Source organism: Polypterus senegalus, chromosome 7 (assembly GCF_016835505.1).
Source record: "Polypterus senegalus isolate Bchr_013 chromosome 7, ASM1683550v1, whole genome shotgun sequence".
Lineage (NCBI taxonomy): Eukaryota > Metazoa > Chordata > Cladistia > Polypteriformes > Polypteridae > Polypterus > Polypterus senegalus.
The window spans coordinates 107,977,341-107,998,572 of record NC_053160.1 but is presented as its reverse complement, the minus strand read 5'-3'; the positions used below and the strand labels follow the sequence as shown (position 1 = coordinate 107,998,572).

At 37.3% G+C, this 21,232-nt stretch overlaps 1 protein-coding gene across 1 annotated transcript in view; it reads right to left on the bottom strand.

Moving 5' to 3' along the window:
• The window catches only part of LOC120532052 (protein unc-13 homolog B-like), an 812,076-nt gene that overhangs the window by 20,903 nt on the left and 769,941 nt on the right, over nt 1–21,232 (bottom strand). Inside the window, exons 37-40 of the mRNA XM_039757963.1 lie at nt 11,925–12,005; nt 11,591–11,738; nt 10,585–10,677; nt 8,176–8,335 (exon numbers count right to left, since the gene is read on the bottom strand). Coding sequence (XP_039613897.1) covers nt 8,176–8,335; nt 10,585–10,677; nt 11,591–11,738; nt 11,925–12,005 — 482 coding nt within the window. The remainder of the gene's footprint in view (nt 1–8,175; nt 8,336–10,584; nt 10,678–11,590; nt 11,739–11,924; nt 12,006–21,232) is intronic.

Here is a 21,232-nt window from a genome sequence, read left to right as displayed (position 1 = left end):
GGTGTGGCAGTAATCAGGCCTGGGGTGGCTACGGAAATTGAACTCAGGTGTGATACACCACAGTTAGGCTATTTTTTAACAAGGGGGCAATTACTTTTTCACACAGGGCCATGTAGGTTTGGATTTTTTTTCTCCCTAATAAAAACCATCATTTAAAAACTGCATTTTGTGTTTACTTGTGTTATATTTGACTAATGGTTAAATGTGTTTGATGATCAGAAACATTTTGTGTGACAAACATGCAAAAGAATAAGAAATCAGGAAGGGGGCAAATAGTTTTTCACACCACTGTAGATAAATCACTGCACTGACCGAAATCACATCCACAAACACATGTATCTGGGCTCCGACTGACCCTTAAGAACGCTCTCGGCTGTTTGTTTACAATCACAAAAGCGAATACACGCATTCGGGTCATAACGCAAGATGTTGGTCGTAAATCAAAACAAAAATTTTGGTCGTAAATCAAGTTGTTCGCATGTCAGGCCGGTCGTATGTCAAGGGTTGACTGTATAGAACTCAATGTCTTCAAGTGTGTTGAGGTTTCATAAAGCCTCCTTTAACTGCTTATGTTTGCTCACTGCTTCGACCACATTGATGGTTCAGCACCAGTGTCTGCTTGATGTTTTGCACTGTGCTATTTGGTTCAATAACCAGTGCACATGTTTACTCTACATTTCAAAATGCTACTAGATGGTTCATTAACCAGTGTGCAGGTCTGTTCGGTGTTTCGAACAGCATTCCAATTATGGCAAAGTAAGTCAGCACGAAGAAGGATAAATAACAAGGCTTGGTTTCATGGAGAAAGGAATTTCCATGGATGGAACATAAGGTAAAGGACACAATGGGTGTGTCGTCAATACTCTGTAATTTCTGACTCAATGAACTCTTTTGTTACTGAAAGCAGTAACTTTCAGAAAGACCAAATCCAAAAAGCATGGCAAATCTGTCCTTTACAAGATGTATATAGGTGCCCAGTCTGCAGCTTCTTACCCTGAACAAAAGCCAATAATAAAGAACATAATAAAAATCAACAAAGCATAGTATAAAGTACTGACAAAACTTTTCAGAATGGCATACTATGTTGCCAAAAGTGAACTACCATTAACAACATTTATTACCCTTTGCAAACTTCAACCAGAAAATGGCCTAGATCTCGCTTTTTCCTATCACAATGATCATGCATGCAGAGAATATATTGGAGAAACAGCACAAACATCAAAAGATAAGATTGAAAAGGAAATACAAGAAAGCAAATTCTTATCAGTCCTTGTAGATGGCAGCACATACACTGGCATCATAGAAAAAGGTGCTTTATTTAATCATGTTTACACAGGAAAACCTGAACTTTGCCTTCTCAGTTACATCTGATAACAAGACAGGAAGAAATGAAACAAAAGAAATAGAGACAAGATGAGTTAAGGTAAGACAGTTTGATAATGCATATTTACACAAAGATTGTTACAGGATACATATCAAACTTTAATCATTTTCTCCAATATTCCTTACTATAAAGTTGTATGGAACTAGGAAGAAAGACATTTCTGGAACGGTTTGTGTAAGTTCTTAAAGTGACCATCCTTACTGATTTACTGAAGTTAAGTTGCACATGTAATGGATGTCTGTCGTCGGTTGAGATTATTTCTAGTTTTTTTTTAGCATTGTCCTCTAACACATACTTGCCAGATCATCTACATCAGTCACAATAACTTCAGCTGCATGCATAGTAATCTGCTAAAGCTTTTTAAAAATTTTGGTATGTTAGACCACTAAACCAGGCAATGAAAGTGAGAGTGATAACAGACTGAATCATAGTGCGATAAATGGACAACATGTGGTCCTTGTCTACTTTAAACAGCTTGAGTTTACGAAACAGAAATAAACACTGATTGCATTTAGAGAATATTTTTTTGTATTTGCATTCCAGTTAAGACTGTTATCTAAGTTAGTTCTTAAATATTCATATCAGTTACTATTTCTACCTCCTCCCCCAAAACAACAATCAGTGAACATACAGATTTCTGTCTCTTAAAATCAAATATAATTTCTTTGGTCTTTTTTACATTCAAAGTGAGAAAGGTTTTATTACACCAGCTTACCACACAGTCTACTTGGTTTAGACAGTGGCTTCATCCTCCGCAGATATGTATCCTATGAGCATGGTTTCATTCGCATATTTGATAATGGAGCAGTGGTCATTGTTTTGTCTCAGGTCACTTGTGTATAGAGTAAATAGTAATGGTGATGAGACACCCCCCTGCAGACTTCATGTGTTTGAATAAATTACTTTTGAAAAAACGCCCTGTACCTTGACTGTATGTGAACGATTTGAAACAAAGTCCAGAATCCATAATGTGATAAATGGGTTTAAATTCATACTATACAGTTCTCCAACCAGTATGTGAGGCTGTATGGTATTGAATGCTGAAGAAAAATCTAGAAATAGTGCTCTGACATATGCACCAGGATGATCAAGAAAAGTGTACATTTGATATAAAATAAAAGCATCTTCAACAATTCTGGTTGCACAAAACTGGTGGTTATCTTAAACAGACTTTGTTTCTGTCATTACAATGTTTTTCACCAAATGTTTGAAGCATTTCATTGAAATAGAGGTGAATGCCACTGGTCGATAGTCAGGCTGTCTGGCCTGGAATACTTTAAAAACTGGAGTAATGGCTAATTGTTTCCACAACTTAGGTACAATGCCACTGGTCAGAGACCAGTTAAAAAGCAAATGAAAAACTGGAGAGAGCTACTTAAAGCAGGACTTTAAGAGCCGACTTGATATGCAGTATGGGCCCACTGCCCTGTTTCTTTTAACCCACTGCAAGATTTTCACCACTTTAGATAAACTGAACGCTATCACAGCAGAATTCCTTGTGTTTTCATAAAGCATCTCCTTCTACATTTTGGGTGAAATTTCTTGTTTCAAATCTGGTAAAAAAAAAGTTAAGTTCATCTGCTAAAAGCTTCAGGTCTCTTGTTTGTAGGCCTTTCCAAACCTAATTTGAATTGTTATCATTAAACTACCTCTTGATTTTTTCCTGGTACATCTTTTTATTTTGTTTATTTAACCTGTTAATCCTTTGCTGTAAAATTATTTGTTTCTTCTATGTGTTTTACTTTATGAGCATTTTGTTTTTCCAATAGTAGTACTTTAACCTTTTTTAGTGTTCCATGGTTTACTGTTGGGGTAGACCTTGACAGTTTTTTCTTTAATGATCATAGATTCAAAGATTCATAGATCAAAATTTCATACAATTACTTACAGTGAAAGTGACCATGTTAAGTGACTGTGAGAAGGTCATCATATCCTAGTCAGTACAAGAGAAGCATTCCAGCAGTTCCACTATACTGTACTTGCACCAATTTTGTGTTTTTCATATAGCTGTTTTTTCTTGTTTCAGTTTCTGTTTGTACCTTGGTAGTAGGTGAACAACAATGTGGGCAGACGCACCCAGGGCTGCTCTATAATGCTAGGGACATTAACACTTGTCTAGTGTTTTGTCCCCTCCAGTATTAATATTCATGTACTGATAGTAATGTGGCAATACTAATTCCAGACTGTATAAATTAAAATCACCCATCACAAGTTTGAAATAGCTAGGTGATTTGATTTCTAGTTTTGAACAGTTTCAAGAATCACTACTGTCACAGTAATTAATTGAGCTCTCTTGGTAAATAGTATGGGCGAAGTCCGACGGTCAGTAGTTCAATATTCAGCGTGCAGATGTGACCTTTTACACTGATATTCTTGCTCCACCATTTGTTAATGTAAAGGCACAGCCCACTGTCCATCTTCTTACCAGAAGCTGGGTTTCTGTCTTGCCATACACAATCAAATCCATCCTCTTCAACAACTGTATCTGAGTCTGTATTCTTAAACCAGGTTTCAGTAAAGCACATCAGACAGCTTTCTTGGAACTTGTGGCGGTATTGCACTAATGCTCTCAGCTGTCCATTTTATTCCACAAGGACTGTGTATTGCTCATGATGATATAGTTGGCAAAGATATCCTAAAACTTCCCCATCACAGACGTGCTCGAAGCCCATCTCTCTTTCCTTGCCTTCTGAGTTCCAAAGCTTTTAATTCGTCCGGTATATTAGTAGTACACGGAGAGCAACTGGCAGCTGGTCTCAGTGATAGCAGCGTGTCCCGGCTGTAAATAAAAAGTGCCGGACACACATCCGAGGTTTCCTGCGTAGGTACAGCGTAAGTGTCCCATTGGATTACAAAGTCAATAATGATAAAAAGTAAAAAAAACTTGCAAATGTTATAAAGCATCTTATAGGAATAAGATACAAGGAATAATTACAAACTATTAAAAGAAAACAAATTTACACAATCTAAGAACAAGAAAACAAGCACAAAACATGGAGAGATGCACTGAGAGATCTGCTACAGTGCAGCGACCAAAGGTTCATGCCAAGTATATGAAAGATGATGGTGGCATATCCACTTACATGATCAAATGCCTTCCAGTGAAGAGCACAAATGCTTTATGTGTTTTAGAAGCTACTGATGAGTACACCATGGGTATCATTGAAGAGGCATGAAAGGAGAAAGTAGTGTGTTCAAATTTTGATGTAGCTCTGAGCAGCTGTGAGACCAAAACAGCGGATAGCTCACATCATAACAATTCACTGTGAGGCACACAAATTAGAACTAGCAGTACCGGATTACTGTGAAAGGCTATATCTGGTCAAGTTTGAGTATACATTGAAAACCATCTTTAAGATGTACTACTATTCCCCAAAGAAGTGAAGAGAACAGAATGAAATAAATTAACTGCTTAATTAGAAACTGGCTCATTTCTTCAGGCTCCAGCAAGCCACTGATGTGAATGTCTTTTAATGAACAATCAGAAACAGACTTCATGAGGGTGGCCTGAGGGCCCGACATCCTCTACTGGGCCCTATGCTCATTGCCCGGCACCGTGGAGCTTGATTGGCATTTGCCACAGAATACCAGAATTGGCAGATCCAGCACTGGCGCCATGTGCTTTTCACAGATGAGAGCAGGTTCACGCTGAGAATGTGAAAGACGTGAATGAGTCTGGAATAGCCATGGAGAATGTTATGCTGCCTGTAACATTGTTCAGCATGACTGGTTTGGTGGTGGGTCAGTGAAGGTCTGGGGATGCATATCCATGGAGGGATGCACAGGCTAGACAACGGCACCTTGACTGCCTTTAGGTACTGGGATGAAATCCTTGGACCCACTGTTAGACCCTATGCTGGTGCAGTGGGTCCTGGGTTCCTCCCGGTGCACGATAATGCCCGGCCTCATGTGGCAAGAGTATGCAGGCAGTTCCTGGAGGATGAAGGAATTGATACCATTGACTGGCCTCAACGCTCACCTAACCTAAATCCAATAGAACACTTCTGGGACATTATGTTTTGGTCCATTTGATGCCGCCAGGTTGCACCTCAGACTGTCCAGAAGCTCAGTAATGCCCTGGTCCAGATCTGGGAGGAGATCCCCAAGGACACCAACTGTCGTCCCCTTAGGAGCATGCCCCAACATTGTCAGGCATGCATACAAGCATGTGGGGGCCATACAAATTATGGTTTTGAGTTGCTGCAAAGCCATTTCTGTAAAATGGACTAGCCAATCACATAATTTTTTCAATTTAATTTCCAGGGTGTCTATGAATTCAGCCCTCTGTAGGTTGATAATTTTCATTTCCATCAAAAGATGTGGCATCCTTTCCTTCCTAATACATTACCCAGTTCATATCAGAATATATATCCAGCATGATTATTTTCCCATTGAGATCTGATGTGTTTTCAAAGTGTTCCTTTAATTTTTTTTGAGCAGTTTATTTAATATAATCTTTTCAGACATACCTTGACTATTTGCTTTTAATAGACCATATATCCTAAAGTCTACTTATGTCATTGGAAAAAGCCAAGTCAATAATCTCATGTTTTCAGCCTGTGCTGAACCTACCCACCCATATTGATGTTTAGATCAAGGATCAATATGCAGTGTTATTAGTTTTAGAACTACTGACTACGAAAAGGAGTTGTTTGACATTTTTTTAAGTGACTTGGAAAGGCACTATTACTTTACTTGCTGCTGCTTTTGTTTTTATCGTGGCCTGCTTGCTTTTCACTTGCCTTGTTCTCTATGAACCAAGAATGCAGTGTTTTTTAAGGAGCTTAGTAAACAAGCTTTTGTTTGGGGACATGGCAGCTCTGCTAGGCCTTCTGGCTGACTAAAGTCTAAACAAGTTTTTGCAAACCTTCAAGGCCCTTAAACTTAAAGAAAAGTAAGTCATCTTGCATGCTATCACATAAACACTTTAAACATATAAACATTTTAAATGGCATTTAATTTTATATTTTAAGGCTTATGAATATTCTAAATGATCAAATAATTAAAAGCAAGCTGCATTGTGTTAGCTAATATTGAGCTTTACAGGAGTTTAAGAGTTGATTATTAAAACCGTAGTTTGCATTCAGCTTCAGCAGCTTAGCCCTTATCAGTGAAGCTGTGTGCTGCACTTACCAGCAGAGCTGGCTATGATTTTAGTTTTATCACTGGATGATGGTGCAACAAGCAATTATTAATTGAACACTCCAGTTCTTCATATTTGGGTCACCCTGGTTCCAACTTAATGATGAGGACTAATCAATTAAAAGGTCTTCAATTTTTATTAGACAAGATTAGGAATGTGAAAGTGTGAGAAATGTAAAACGTGATCAGATGATGGTCATCTCCCGGCAGGCGGCAAGCATCACCTTTGAGTCCTAATGACAGTAATGAAAAGATTGATGATTATTAGGGTAAAAGATTTTACAATGCAAGGTAATTGTTATGAAAACAGGTACAGCACAAGGTCATTAATGTGAAAATAACATGTAAAGTGGATGACGAGAAATATGTATGAAATAGTGATTTTTTGTGATTAGAACTGAAATATAAATAAGCCACACCCAATCTATTAGGGTCATTTCATGACGTCAGACAGTATGTGCTCTGCAATTGTTTCCTATGGTATGCAGTAAAGTCTAAATTCTGACTGCCTTTCTAAAGACTCTGCTCGTTTTCTACTGAAGATTTCACCCCATCACACAAAATGAACAATACTTTTTTTTATGGTGCTCCCAACAATCTCTTAATACACTAACTACAGAGTGATCATTATACCCTTTGATTTTTACCTAGTTTAAAAGTTTAAAAGTAAATGTAATCTGCAAAGTATAAATGGCATTTATCCCATCTCAACCTGTACTGCAGAGTTAGGCAAGGATATAACAGCACCACAACAGACTCTCAAAACCTGACTCTGAATAACATCCAGTTTTTTTTAATTGGAGTGAAATGCTGATCCATATGCTATACAACCATAATCAAATACCGATCTAATTACACCTATATAAATAGCTAATAAAGCTTTTCTAGTTGCACCCCAATCATATCCACTTTATATAAACTATAATGAGTTCAATATTTTAAATCCCTGGGAATGGGTAATTTGACATTAGAACAATTATTAGTTATGGAGACTAGTTTAAATTGATTCAAAGATCCATATTCTATTATTTAAAAGCTATAGGGTTTTAGAAAGCATTTAATTGGAAAATATAGGTATTTCTAGTTATAGTTTTTTTTCTCCCCTTTCTGCATCACACTCCAGTCCAGTTGGTGGTGGTAATGCACCTTAAGTTGGTTTCCTACTCGCCATTGAAAAAAAGAATAAAAAATTAGACAAAAATATTTAACCATTCTCATAATGCTGTAACAGACTGCTATGAGAGATGCTCCCTCCTCAGCTTGGTGCTGCAGGAAAAATAAATGATGCAGATGGGCAAGCTTTTCTCCTGTCAGATTGTTGACTCAATAGGTTTTATTGATAAGTTTCTTTCTTTAATTAAGATGTCAATTTCTAACACTGCATCTATATTATTTGGCATTAAATTTTAAATGCATAGGAATAATTTTACAAAGAATTAACATGCACTTCCAGCAGCAAAGTCCTGCCAACAAAAGAGTCACTTAGAAATAATTGCTCCTGGGATTTCTCATTTGCTCATTAATTAAAAACATCCCTGTATTTTATCATATTCAAGTACTGTGCAAGGCGTTTTTGCTCGGTATAACAAACAAAACCTAGTCGAATTCACTTCCATAATATGATTTAAAGCTGCAATAAATTTACTTACAAGTGGAAGGTTTCATTGTATTTTGGAGCCCAGTTATTGTTCTTGGACTTTGTAGTAAACTTGCGCTTCTTATCGCTGAGGTGTGGTCCAATCATGGTCACCTCAACAAAAGGCCGAAACATTCCTGAAGTCTGCCATTTCAAGTCATTTGCAGCCACAACTGCAGAAGAAGAGCAGAGTCTGATCAATATGAAACAAAGTTCAGCAATGGGAAACACAAGACCACAGAAAATAGGCTACTCATCTCAAAGTAGCCTCTACAAATTACTCGTTAAAAATGTTGAACAACTTTAAATTGTAGCACATGTTTATATTAAATAAATATATATAATTTCACTTTCCAGGTTTTTCGTCTGTTTTACAATTACTGGATGAATATACTGTATTGAGCATCATAGTTTGCCTTTAATATTTAAAAACAAACAGCAAGGCTATGGACAATTTTAGCTCAAGTTTTGTGGAACTTCAATTCCCTTTTGACAGGAGTTTCCAGCTTGGAATATGCACTGAATAGTCTTCTGCACATCTGTTCAAGCTACTTTCATAATCATCATTCCTTTACTTTCAGCACTCTCCACTGTTCCATTACAGAGAGCCTCAATTACTTCCACTCTGTAGCTTGCAAGCTTACTAAAATAGTAAATCATACTGTGTATTCATATTCTATAAGTACACAGTTATTTTTTTTCAACATCACAAAGAAGTGATTGTTGACTCTAAACTTGCCAAGTATTATAGTTTGCACAATATTCCTTGTCCAAGTTTGACTTAAATTGCTGTCAGTACAGACTCTGGCTACTTATGTTAGAAAAAAAATTAATTCAGACACTGTATTGAGTGATGTTAATTAACAACATATACCATATCTATATAGACACATTATTTCCCAATCAGGGTTATAACAGGGGTTATAATGTGAAGCAACAAGACTCACACCAATAAATGCTTTCCATTCTAAAAAATCCAAATAATACACTGTAAAATAAATTACAAAATGCATGGGTGGGTTAAATCAAGTACAATGTGAAAACAGTCATCTTCCTATGATAAACCTGTATTTTTTTGTAATAATAAAACTGCAGATAATAGAGATATAAGACAAATGACCAGAGGTGCACCGAATGTAAATGATCCTATATTTCTCAGTCAATGTAAAGTTAATAAAATAAAATTTGCACAGAAATGAAAGGCTGAAAACTAAGGAGAAGTGCAAGGAAGCATGAAAGACAGATGTAATTAAGGATGAACTTGTAGTACAACTATCTGTGTATCATTGGTCCAGCTGGGCATGGATACATTGAGTTTTTACCAAGGAGCTCTGTTTACTTCTTCTTCTTTCAGCTGCTACCGCTAGGGGTCAACAAAGTGGACCATCTTGTTCCATATTTTCCTGTCCTCTACATCTTGTTCTGTCACACCCATCACCAGTATGTCCTCTCTCACCACATCCATAAACCTTCCCTTAGGCCTTCCTCTTGCCTGGCAGCTCTATCTTTAACATCCTTTTCTCAATATACCCAGCACATGTCCAAACCAATGCAATTTCACCTCTCTGACTGTCTCCCAAACGTCTGTTAATTTTAACAAAGCTAGTCTCACTACTGTTCTGTAGACCTTCCCTTTCACTCTTGCTGATATCTGTCTATCACAAACTACTCCCGACACTCTTCTCCACCCATTACACCCTACATGCACTCTCTTTTTCACCTCTGTTCAACAATCCCTGTTACTCTGTACTGTTGATTCCAAGTATTTAAACTCATCCACCTTCGCCAACTCTGCTCCCTGCATCCTCACCATTCCACTGACCTCCCTCTCATTTACACACACATATTCAGTCTTGTTCCTACTGACCTTCATTCCTCTCCTCTCTAGAGCATATCTCCACCTCTCCAGGGTCTCCTCAACCTGCTCCCTACTATTGCTACAGATCACAATGTCATCAGCAAACATCATAGTCCACGGGGACTCCTGTCTAATCTCATCTGTCAACCTTTCCATCACCATTGTAAATAAGAAAGGGCTCAGAGCCGATCCTTGATGTAATCCCACCTCCATGTTGAATGCATCTTTCACTCCTACCACAGACCTCACCACTGTCACAAACACACTGGTTTGTGCATCCCCTGTGGCTGGGTTGCCAAGGAGCTCTGCTTACACTTCGGAATATTTGTGTAAAAGTATGAAGATTCTCCGTAAATTAACATGAAAAAATACATCTGTTGAGTGGAATCACCTGCACTTCCCCAGTATCAAGGTTAGGCCTAAACACTACTCCAGTAAATCTGCATATTTTCCTAACATATGACTATTAATGTATGTGGTGCTCTTTTTGAATTATGAATTAGCACGGTTTTCTTTATTGCCGGCTGTTTAAAACATTTTATTTCTTCCAAATTCATACCTTACCTTTAACAGTGATTTTGTGCTCACCGGTTCCTGGGTGGGTAAACAGGTCAACCTGAATGGAAACCTCTCCAACAGCATCTTCTACGCCTGAGCCTGGATCAAAGAAAAAAGATTCTGCACCAACACCGAAGGATCTTATATTTCCATTTACTTATGACATTAGACATGTATTTTGACGTAATTTGAAGTCATTTCACGGCGCATCACTATCAAATGACATATTCAGAACAAGGAATTAAGGGCTTTTGGAAACACAACATGGTGTTGGGGTCATTCTACAATGTCTGCATCAAATGGGCTAAAATAATACAAGTTCATTGACAAAGGCTAATGAACAACAAATCATTCAAACAATAGGCAATATAGGTGAAACAAAATCCCAAAAGAGCACTTTTCTTTGACAGGGCATGTCCCCTGAAATCAATAGATAATTAGACCTCTTGAAGTTTAATACTCTTGGAATTTTGGTTCTCTTATTGGATTTGCTATTGGTTAGTCCTGAGGTGGTCTAGATGATGGTACAAGTTGAGTGGTGAAGAAATGGAAAAATGTAGGACAATACAATATTAAATCCGCATGGAAACATTGATTTAACACATACCCTTGTCAGGACGAATGTCCTCATTAGCAGTAATCCTAATACCTTTACCGTCATGCACTGGTGGACAAAATGGAAGGAGAACACAAAAAACAGACGGAATAAACTCAAAGAAAACAGAACACAGAAAAGGAAATGGTGGAAATATTTCAGGGCTTCAACCTTCTCACTTATGGCCTTGTATTTAGCAACTACATCATCATAACTCATAACTGAGATTTACATTAACTCGCACATTTCCCACACTACATTTAATAAAGAGAAAACAAAGCATACCAATTAAAGAGGTTGCTCCTTCTGCTTACCTAGTTGTTAGAGCATCATATTCTTTCCACATTTTAATTCAGTAAGCTTCCTTTCACCTTTTTTAACTAAAACCACCTCCGCCTTTACTAGATTTATACTCACCTTGTGAAGTCTGTGTCTGTATAAATGTCTTGATGAGTGTGTCTGTAGTCTGAGTGTAAAGGGAAAGTGCATAGCGTAAGGACTGCAGCTCTGAGCTTTTCTCTAAAAATGTTTTCTTTAGCCCATTCCCACCAGCATGAAAGTATTGCTGCAAAGAAACAAAAAAGGTATCTGATAAGGGAAGAATGTTAAGAAAGGACTGAGGTCTGTAATCCATCCATTGTTGAGAAGAGCTGTATGGGGCCAATATGGCACACATATATATTATTTTAGGTGCAGTACTGTAACAAATGCATAGCTACAAATTCAAATAAAGTTTAGGTGATGGATTTACCTTGATTGTGTCTAATGCCAGGTCCAGAACAGCACATTGCTTAGGTGTCAGGCTCTTGGCTTCATCTCTTACCATATGATCCTAAAACACAGATAAATTCAATGTACAAGAACTGGATTGGGGCAGATAACTGAACTCGTACACTCACTGAGAACTTGTGTGTAGTAGGAATAAGATTAAAAGGTTTTGTTCATTGCAAAGATTCTTTCAACTTGGCAGACACGCAACACAACAAACTTAACACTGTCACTAAACACTTTTTTTTACATACCTAAATTGTCCTCTAACTTCTTAGTACTGTACAGTTTTCTATACTGAACTAAACCTCATGATAATCTAAATTGATAATCTAAATTTTGTTCATGGACCTATAAAGTAAAACCATGACTTTTTTCTTTTTTGAGTTTGGAAAAACCAAAGCTTATTATTTTTGGGACAGGTGTGAAGGGATCTAGTAAAAGGTCATTAGGGGTAATAGCCATTGCCATACTGGCAAATGACAGAGAAAGAGAGAGAATTTTTCAGAAAGCTCTCTGCAATAGAATGATCCAAAATGACAGCAACTCTACCTGGCATGAGCTGCTAAGTCATAGTATGCTTTATGAACAGTAACTCAGACGTGAAACAGGCATAAACATCAAAAATAAAGGACATTTCTGGACATAAGACAGAAAAACTTTCACACAAAGAGTCTCTCTTCTTGAGAGAAAAGATACAATGTTCCTGTCAAGTCACTAGAAAGGAAGCGACACAGCATATGCCAGAAGTGTCCAAACTTTAAGAAAAAAAGCAAAAGAAATGCCTAGAAAAACTGGCAAGGAGGTCATTACTCTCTAGTGTAGCTGCTGGAGTGTAGTATGTAGTCCCTGACTAGGAGAAGTGGGATCAGATGACCTTTTAAATATATGCAAAAAATGTATTTAGTTTAGTGTTGATCAGCGAAATTTGCCAAAGGTTTCTTCATAGTAGATTTGCTGGGTTTACTGGTGACCTTGTCCATTTAATATTTTACTGCAAATTTGCTTTGCAGCTGGCTAAGACAAACGCTCCCCATGATGTTTTGAGAGGCGTGTATGACGTCACAGAGGTGTAGCAGCCAATTTATAGAGCAGTCCCAAACCCCCCTAAAAAAACACCATCACAGAAATATACAATGATGATCTTATTAGTGAGTGGTGCTCTAGATCAACTGCCATACTGGGTGAAATTCTCCTTCCAATATGAATTTAATAAGAACTGTTTTACTGGTATGCTAAAAAATTTACAGAAAAGTTGTGATTAAATATAAACACAAAATATTCAAGCAGAAGAAAACTGGAGAATGGTTAGCGTATTCATTTCTTAAAAGCAACATCTTTTTATATAGACTTGTATGTGACCTGTGTTTAATAACTGAGCCTGCCCCTTTAATGTTATCACCTGCAATGCTGTGCAGTTGATTCAGACAGGAACGGAATGAAGAAACCACATGCTTTAGTATTGTATTTATTTGGTAGAAGTGGCAGTGAGTCAGCAAGCAAATCAGGAAAAATAAAAAAAGGTTCAAGAGAGGTGAGTACCTGCTACGGAATCTGTGGTGGCTAGGTCACAGTGAATTAATTTTTCCTGCTCCTATTGTAACTTTCTGCAATAAAATTTACCGTTCTGATATTTAATTCTATTAATTTTATTTCTGGGAAGAATTGTGGTGCAGTAGTTAGCATGTCTGCCTTTAAGCACAGGTCACTATTTAGCCACAATAACTGCACAAACATGGTTGGCAAATACTTCCATATACTTAAAAGACCATTGCAATACTATAATCAACTCAAAACTAGTTCAGATTCTCCTTGTGCATTTACCTCAACATAATTGAATGAATGATCCTTAACATTTCTGCAATTTCACTGAACTCAAGGAGAAAAACAAATTCTGTGGGGTTCACTCATTACTAGCAGCTATATCTTGGAACTTTGCACGTATCAAAATTGGGTAGACATTTAGAGTTTACAAGTAAAATACATACAAAATATTCTACAAACTCATGTTCTGAGCTCATGTTTTGAACTGCTTGCTGGAAGATATTTCAACAGCACTAGATTCCAGCATGAAACCAGCACAGGATGGAATGTCAGGACATGGCAAGTGTTGGTCCTACATAATTTCTCCAGGCTAACCTAGTGTTGCCAATAAATTAATATCTTATTTGTATTGGAGAAATCCTGAATCCTCTTGCAAACATAGACAGAACTCTCATTGCAAATGTCTAAAATAAAAACTTAATATCTAAGTACACCACCATTGACGGTTGAAATTAGGGCTATCTAGAATACAAAGATCACAAACCACCTGCAAAGAAAACCTAGTGGGTCGGCTCTGCTTGAACGTCTAACACAATTACAAGGCTTTTACTTGAATATTTAGGAATTTACATGGAAAAATACAGTCATATTGAAGTGACAGAACTGATAGTTACAAATGATTTTTCAGTCAATTGGATGTTTGTGGCTATATGCATTGTGTATTTCACTAAACCACATTAGAATTTTATACCTAATAGTGATGTTGAAGATGATCAGAACTTTTTTTTTAGTAAATTACATAAAGCAACTAAGTAAATAAATAAGGTATACACAGGCAATAATAACTTTGGATACAAACTATTAATTAATCCTGCAACAGACATTCAATTTTCATTCATTCCTTCATTCATTAGTTGATCTATTCTTTGTAGAGGTGTGAAGAGAGGGTGCCAATCCTGGCAGCATTGAGTGTATGAGAAAAAACAACTCTGGACATACTCAAACATAATGGAACATATTCACGTCAACCATTTAACCTAATCTTTGGAATGTGAAAGAAAAAAACAAAATACACAGTGGAAAACTAATGCAAGTGGTACATAAACAATACCCTTGAACCTAGGAATACTGAGCTATGAATCTTTGATTTCCCTTTTTTTAATAATCTTTTAAATGTTCATCCATATGGAAAAATAAAAAAAATGAGAACAGGCCACTCAGCCTAAATTAGGTCATGTTTGGTATAACATTTTGAAAATACTGTCAGTATCCAAATAATCCACGATAACACTCTCATGTACATTATTTAAGAGTACAAAAAAAAATAAAAATTTTGATGAGAACTGGCTATTCAGCACGAGTCCTCGTTTAACCATCTTATAAACAATTTGAATTCTAACTGTAATGATTTTTATGAATTCTAGACTGAAGTATCTGTCAGTTCCCATAGTATAGCATCATCTGTAAACTAGCTTGCTACTAATTTTTTTATATAGGTGATTTAAACAAATTTAAAGAACAGCTGGCCCCTGAAGGAAACCACTTTTAACATTATTATGAAAAGGATCTTTTCACCATGACTCATTTCTTTCTTTGTTTATGCTAATTTTGTATCCATCAGAATACTGTGCCTTATATGCCTGCTCTTTAGTTTGATTAATCTCTCATAGTGATCTTTAAGAAAGATTTTTGAATATTAAGTTCATAATGTTTATCTATGATCAAATGCTTTTATTGCTTCCTCATAACATTTTAAAATATTTGAGAAGTGTGACCTGGAACATATAATCACAGACTATTCACTAATAAATGTATACGTGATACATCTTGCTCAGTTTTGCATTATTCAGTCACTTTCCCACTCTGAATATTAAGAAACTTAGTAAAATAAACACAATCACACTTTATATGATGGGAGAGCATTTTCCAGCATGCACAATTTTGGAATTTTCTAAAATTTCTTTGATGTACAAAAAATATGGATTAAGGGTTTTTAAATGCAATCATTGGGTCTCATTCATGAAACATAAGCAGTATGAATTTGTTTATAAACCATCTGTAGAAGGAAAATCCAGTATTTATCAACATTATAGTAAAGACCATCTGCTCATAAAAACGAAACGGATCTTACCAATGCTCAGGACCAAGTGTAGTGTGTGTGAAAATAATTAGAAGAATGATATATGAATGCAATTTGCACAAAAAAACACCATCTAAATATTCAAATTATAAATAAGATATCACATTTTTCAACAAAATCTTTGTCAAATTAGATACTAATTTGATGACAGCACAACTGTCTTGTTTTGTTTTTCAGTAAACACGTCATATAGGTCTGTGCCTAACTCTGTATTTTTCAATAAAAGGGCACTGAGTTGAACTTGATTTGATTTATTGTAACAATGGCTGATCTCACACAACTGCATGATTTCGCCCAGGGCACACTGCAGACAGAGTGCAGATTCCGGGATTATGCTGATGTGTTGGCATACAGTGATGGATGGTAGATTAGTTGTTTTAGAATACCCAGACCCATTCTGGTGCATGTATGCAATATTATGGATCCTATTCTGAAATGATCAACAGCATGAAGCCATGCTATACCTATACATAAATAACTCCTGTTGAAATTTGGCTTTTTGGTTACAGGGACATTTAAGAGCCACATACTACTTGAAGTACTTAACGGTATATTAACACTAGAATCCCCAAAGCCTACAAAAAAAGTCGTAATCACAGGTCACCTTAAATTCCTTCACACCTCCTCATCAGCATCTTTGTCTTGCAAATGTGTCGATTGGCACTGGCAGCCTGCTCACTCATCCCCCCACCGAAGGAGATGACGTCAACTCAGACGCTGATGTCTCTTTATTTGGCAGTGAGGTGTTTGAAATTGTATAGGTTGAATAATATATTGTTATTTGGAATAAATACATTTCATGTGTTTTCCATGTCTACAACAATCTGAGTAAATGTAGGATGGCAGGAAATGCAAGAAAAGAAATGTTGAACATATAACTAAAACATAAACTTTTTCATCTTACTGTAATAATGATAAAATGGCAATGTGAAGTATATAATATGTGAAAACTGAAGTCCAAATATCAAATAAACACTTTAATAAAATATATGACAAAATAAGCACGCATTTATTCAAGAATATAACCAAAGAAAAAGAAATCATTCAATGTGCATGGTGCTGTAAATGAGTAAAAACCCAAGTCCAAATATTAATCTACAACAGACTGACATGTCTGCTCAGCTGGTGCAGAGGTAAAAACTGCTTTCTCCTCATCAAAAGTGTTCATGGCGTTTTTCTCCATTCTTTTCAAAAGAACAGTGATGACTACAATTGGTGCTGTGGTTGATGCCTGGTCAGAACTATTGTTGTACCGGCAATCAAAGATATGATACCCAGTGACCGCTATCAGACTATCATGCGGCATTTGCACTTTGACAACAAGGACACCCGTGCAGAACGTGTGAAAAATGACAGATATGCTGCAGTCTTGGACCCAGGGCAACATATTACTGTTGATGAGCATCTGTTTCCAAACAAGGTCCATTGTCCTTTATTTTGAAATGCATCTCAACCAAGGCTAACAAATTACACATTAACTTTTGGACTGTGGCAGATTTGGAGATAAAGTGCATATGCAATGCCACTCCTTATTTAGGAAAAGATCCCAGTCATCATATGGGAGAAAGACTTTCCATGATTGTGGTCAAAATGTCTACAGAGGTGTTTCTCTACAAGGGCAGAACCGTAACAACAGACAACTTCTTCATATAGCTTTCGCTGTCTAATAGACTGCTGCACCGCAACACAACTCTGCTGGGACCATAAATGAAGTGGGACTTCCACCTACAGCTACTAAAATCACTTCAATACACGGGTGTTTAGATCTGGCAGTGTCATAATGATGTTGTATTCACCCAAAAAGAACAATTCTGTCTGCATTCTCAGTACCATGCACCAAAACGTGAAGTACGGGCAAGATTGAAAAAAAAAAATGTTCAAATGGCAACTCATGTTCAAATAACATACTGCTTTCAAATAATGACATTTCCATGCATGGATGTATGTGTGCATGCACGAGAGAAGCAGAGACAGATATGATATTGCTCATATCATCCTACATTTAGGACATTACAGATTGTTGTAGACACGGAACACACAAAAAAAAAAAATATATTCCAAATAACATTATATTATTTCCATCCATCCATCCATTTTCTAACCCGCTGAATCCGAACACAGGGTCACGGGGGTCTGCTGGAGCCAATCCCAGCCAACACAGGGCACAAGGCAGGAACCAATCCAGGGCAGGGTGCCAACACACCGCAGGACACACCCACACACCAAGCACACACTAGGGCCAATTTAGAATCACCAATCCACCTAACCTGCATGTCTTTGGATTGTGGGAGAAAACCGGAGCGCCCGGAGGAAACCCACGCAGACACAGGGAGAACATGCAAACTCCACGCAGGGAGGACCCGGGAAGCGAACCCGGGTCTCCTAACTGCGAGGCACATTATATTATTTACCCTATACAATTTCAAACACCTCACTGCCAGATAATCATTAGCGTTTGAGTTGACTTCAGCTGCATCGGCGATGAGTAAGCAGGCTGCCTGCTGCCAGTGCCGATCAACACATTTGCAAGACAAAGATGTTGATGAGGAGGTGTGAGGGAATTTAAGGTCATCAGAAGTTACAACTTTTTTCGTAGGCTTCAGGGATTCTAGCGTTAACACTATTGTGAGATTATTATATCCAGTTCTCGTATGGTGAGGAAAAGCAAGTGGAAGTTGGTTGAGGCTTTTATGAGCACCATCCAATGATTCATTTGCATATATTGAAGTGCAGCTTATATGTAAAGTGTGTGCTGCTCAATGTTGTTGCCGAATGGCCCAATGGTATGAATAATAGTTTCATTCTGTAATACAGTTCTTTTGGCATATGTCTGGAACAAGGAGATGTGCAAGATGCCTGGCTTCTCAGTAAAAGTAAAAGTTTCCCCTATAGATTAAATTGTATCTATTTCAGAGGTACAAATAGGCTGTTTATATTCATAGGGGACAAGGAAGACCTGGATTATGACACATCTAAACAACCCAAAAAGGCAACAGTAATAGGCTTACAATAATGCACATGCAACAGTGCAGTCTGTTATTGAGCACACCAATGAAATTTTTAAGGCACAATGGCTGTGCTTGGATACTGTGGAAGAATAAATTTAGGGTAACATAGCATTCATCTTAACACTAAAATTACCAGAGTCTACTAAAAAAACTTGTAGATCCCGCCCACCTTAAAACAGTTCGCACCTCTCCGCCAGCGTCTTTTGTTCTATAAATGTGTTGATAAAGACAAGCTGCAAGCAGCCGGCTATTCCATCCCCCCACCGACTTAGAATGTGCACGAACTTCTCCCAGCTCATGCCTTGATTGATTATCTGGGAGTGAAGTGGAGCTTTAGAGTGGAAATAATAGATTGATATTTGGAACACACGCATTTCATGTGTGTTCTGTTTCTACAGTAATCTGTGTAAACACATTGTTAAAACAGAAACTTTTTCATATTTTAGTAATAAATGTTACAAAACGTAGACAAAGTATAAAATATGTGAAGCCTTAAGTCCAAAGATTAAATAAACACTTTCACAAAAGGTTCAAGAACAAAACAATAGCTTCCGTGGCGTAGCAATAAGATTTGCTGATTCAGAGCACAGCAGGCTTGGCGTGCCTCTGACACCAGAGTTTGATTCCCCGCTGGGGAGAAAGTGCTTTTTTAAACCTTTGCCGCTCTGCCTGCCTGAACTTCCTGTCTATCTATATAGTAATAACAGTAATTTTATTATTATATAGCAGATTCCCTGTCTGCCTATCCTTCCTATCTACCTATATATCTATCCCCTTAGCTATTTTTTATATATCTATTATACAGTGCCTTCCCTGTTTATTTATATATCTAGTGACTTCTCTGCCTGTCTGTCTGTCTCTCTGTTACGCTGTGCTCTGTCTGTCTGTGTGTTATGGATCTTAAAAATAAAAGTTATAAAGACACTTGTTCATGTTAATTGCAGTCTCAATTGTTAACAAATATTTTAAAAGGAGCATCCCACATGAAAATATAACGATCTTATTAATTGACAGTGCATACCAATTTATAAATTTTATGTTTGTTTGAGGTGCTGTTACAGAAGGTGTGATCTTATTCAGTGCAGCAGGATCAACATTATTTGAAAACGAACAGCGTCAGATTGGGTTTGAATATGCGCTGGCGCTGTTACAGAAGGTGTGAGCTTATTCAATACAGCAGGATCAATGCACAGTACATGCAATATTATTTGAAAAAGAATGTAGTATGTATCATGATCGTGATTTAAAGAGAATAAAAGTGGAAAAAAAAAAAACGGTAACTTTTACAAATCCTATAAATGTACACCGTGTGTTACAGACTCAAAGACGTGTATGTGTGTACTATTTAATATTAACACTGAACAGACATGAAATGTGTGTGTTCCAAATAATGATCTATTATTTCCACTCCCAGATAATCAATCAAGACATGAGCTGGGAAAAGTTCATGCACGTTCTAAATCGGGGGGGAGATGGAATTGCCGGCTTGCTTGCAGGTGTCTTTATCGGCACATTTAGAGGACAAAGGACGCTGGTGGAGAGGTGTGAACGGATTTAAGGTGGGCCGGATCTACAAGTTTTTTTGTAGGCTCTGGTAATTCTAGTGTTAAAGAAATAACATAAAGAGTTGATAAATATGGGAAACCAAATAAAGGTCAAGTGAACAACACAATATACACTGAAATATAAGCTTTGGTTTAGGAAAAATACTGAGATGGTCAAGTAAATAAAAAATGTACCAGAAGAAAGGTAGATGTAATATACAAAATTTACTGAAGGATGAGTAGATACTATAAGCAATAAAAATGGACAACTGTTATATGCACAGAAATTTCAAGGGTGGTGGGACAACTCAAAGGTATAAGAAGAACCAGAATATAACAGACTTTTATTTTATACAAATCATTTAAGTGTAAACCAACAAACCCATCCATCCATCAATTTTCCAGCCCGCTGAATCTGAACACAGGGTCACGGGGGTCTGCTGGAGCCAATCCCAGCCAAGACAGGGCACAAGGCAGGAACCAATCCTGGGTAGGGTGTCAACCCACCGCAGGACACACACAAACACACACTAGGGCCAATTTAGAATCGCCAATCCACCTAACCTGCATGTCTTTGGATTGTGGGAGGAAATCAGAGCGCCCAGAGGAAACCCACGCAGACACGGGGAGAACATGCAAACTCCACGCAGGGAGGACCCAGGAAGCAAACCCGGGTCTCCTAACTAACCAAAGTAAAATGTATGTATTGATTGTCACTGTATGTAAATTCAACAGTTTATAAAATGAACCACTATTCTTTATTTCACTGACCATTCTGACCATGCTGTAACAGACTGCTTTTGAAGAAAGCTCCCTCCAAGGCATTTTGCCTAAG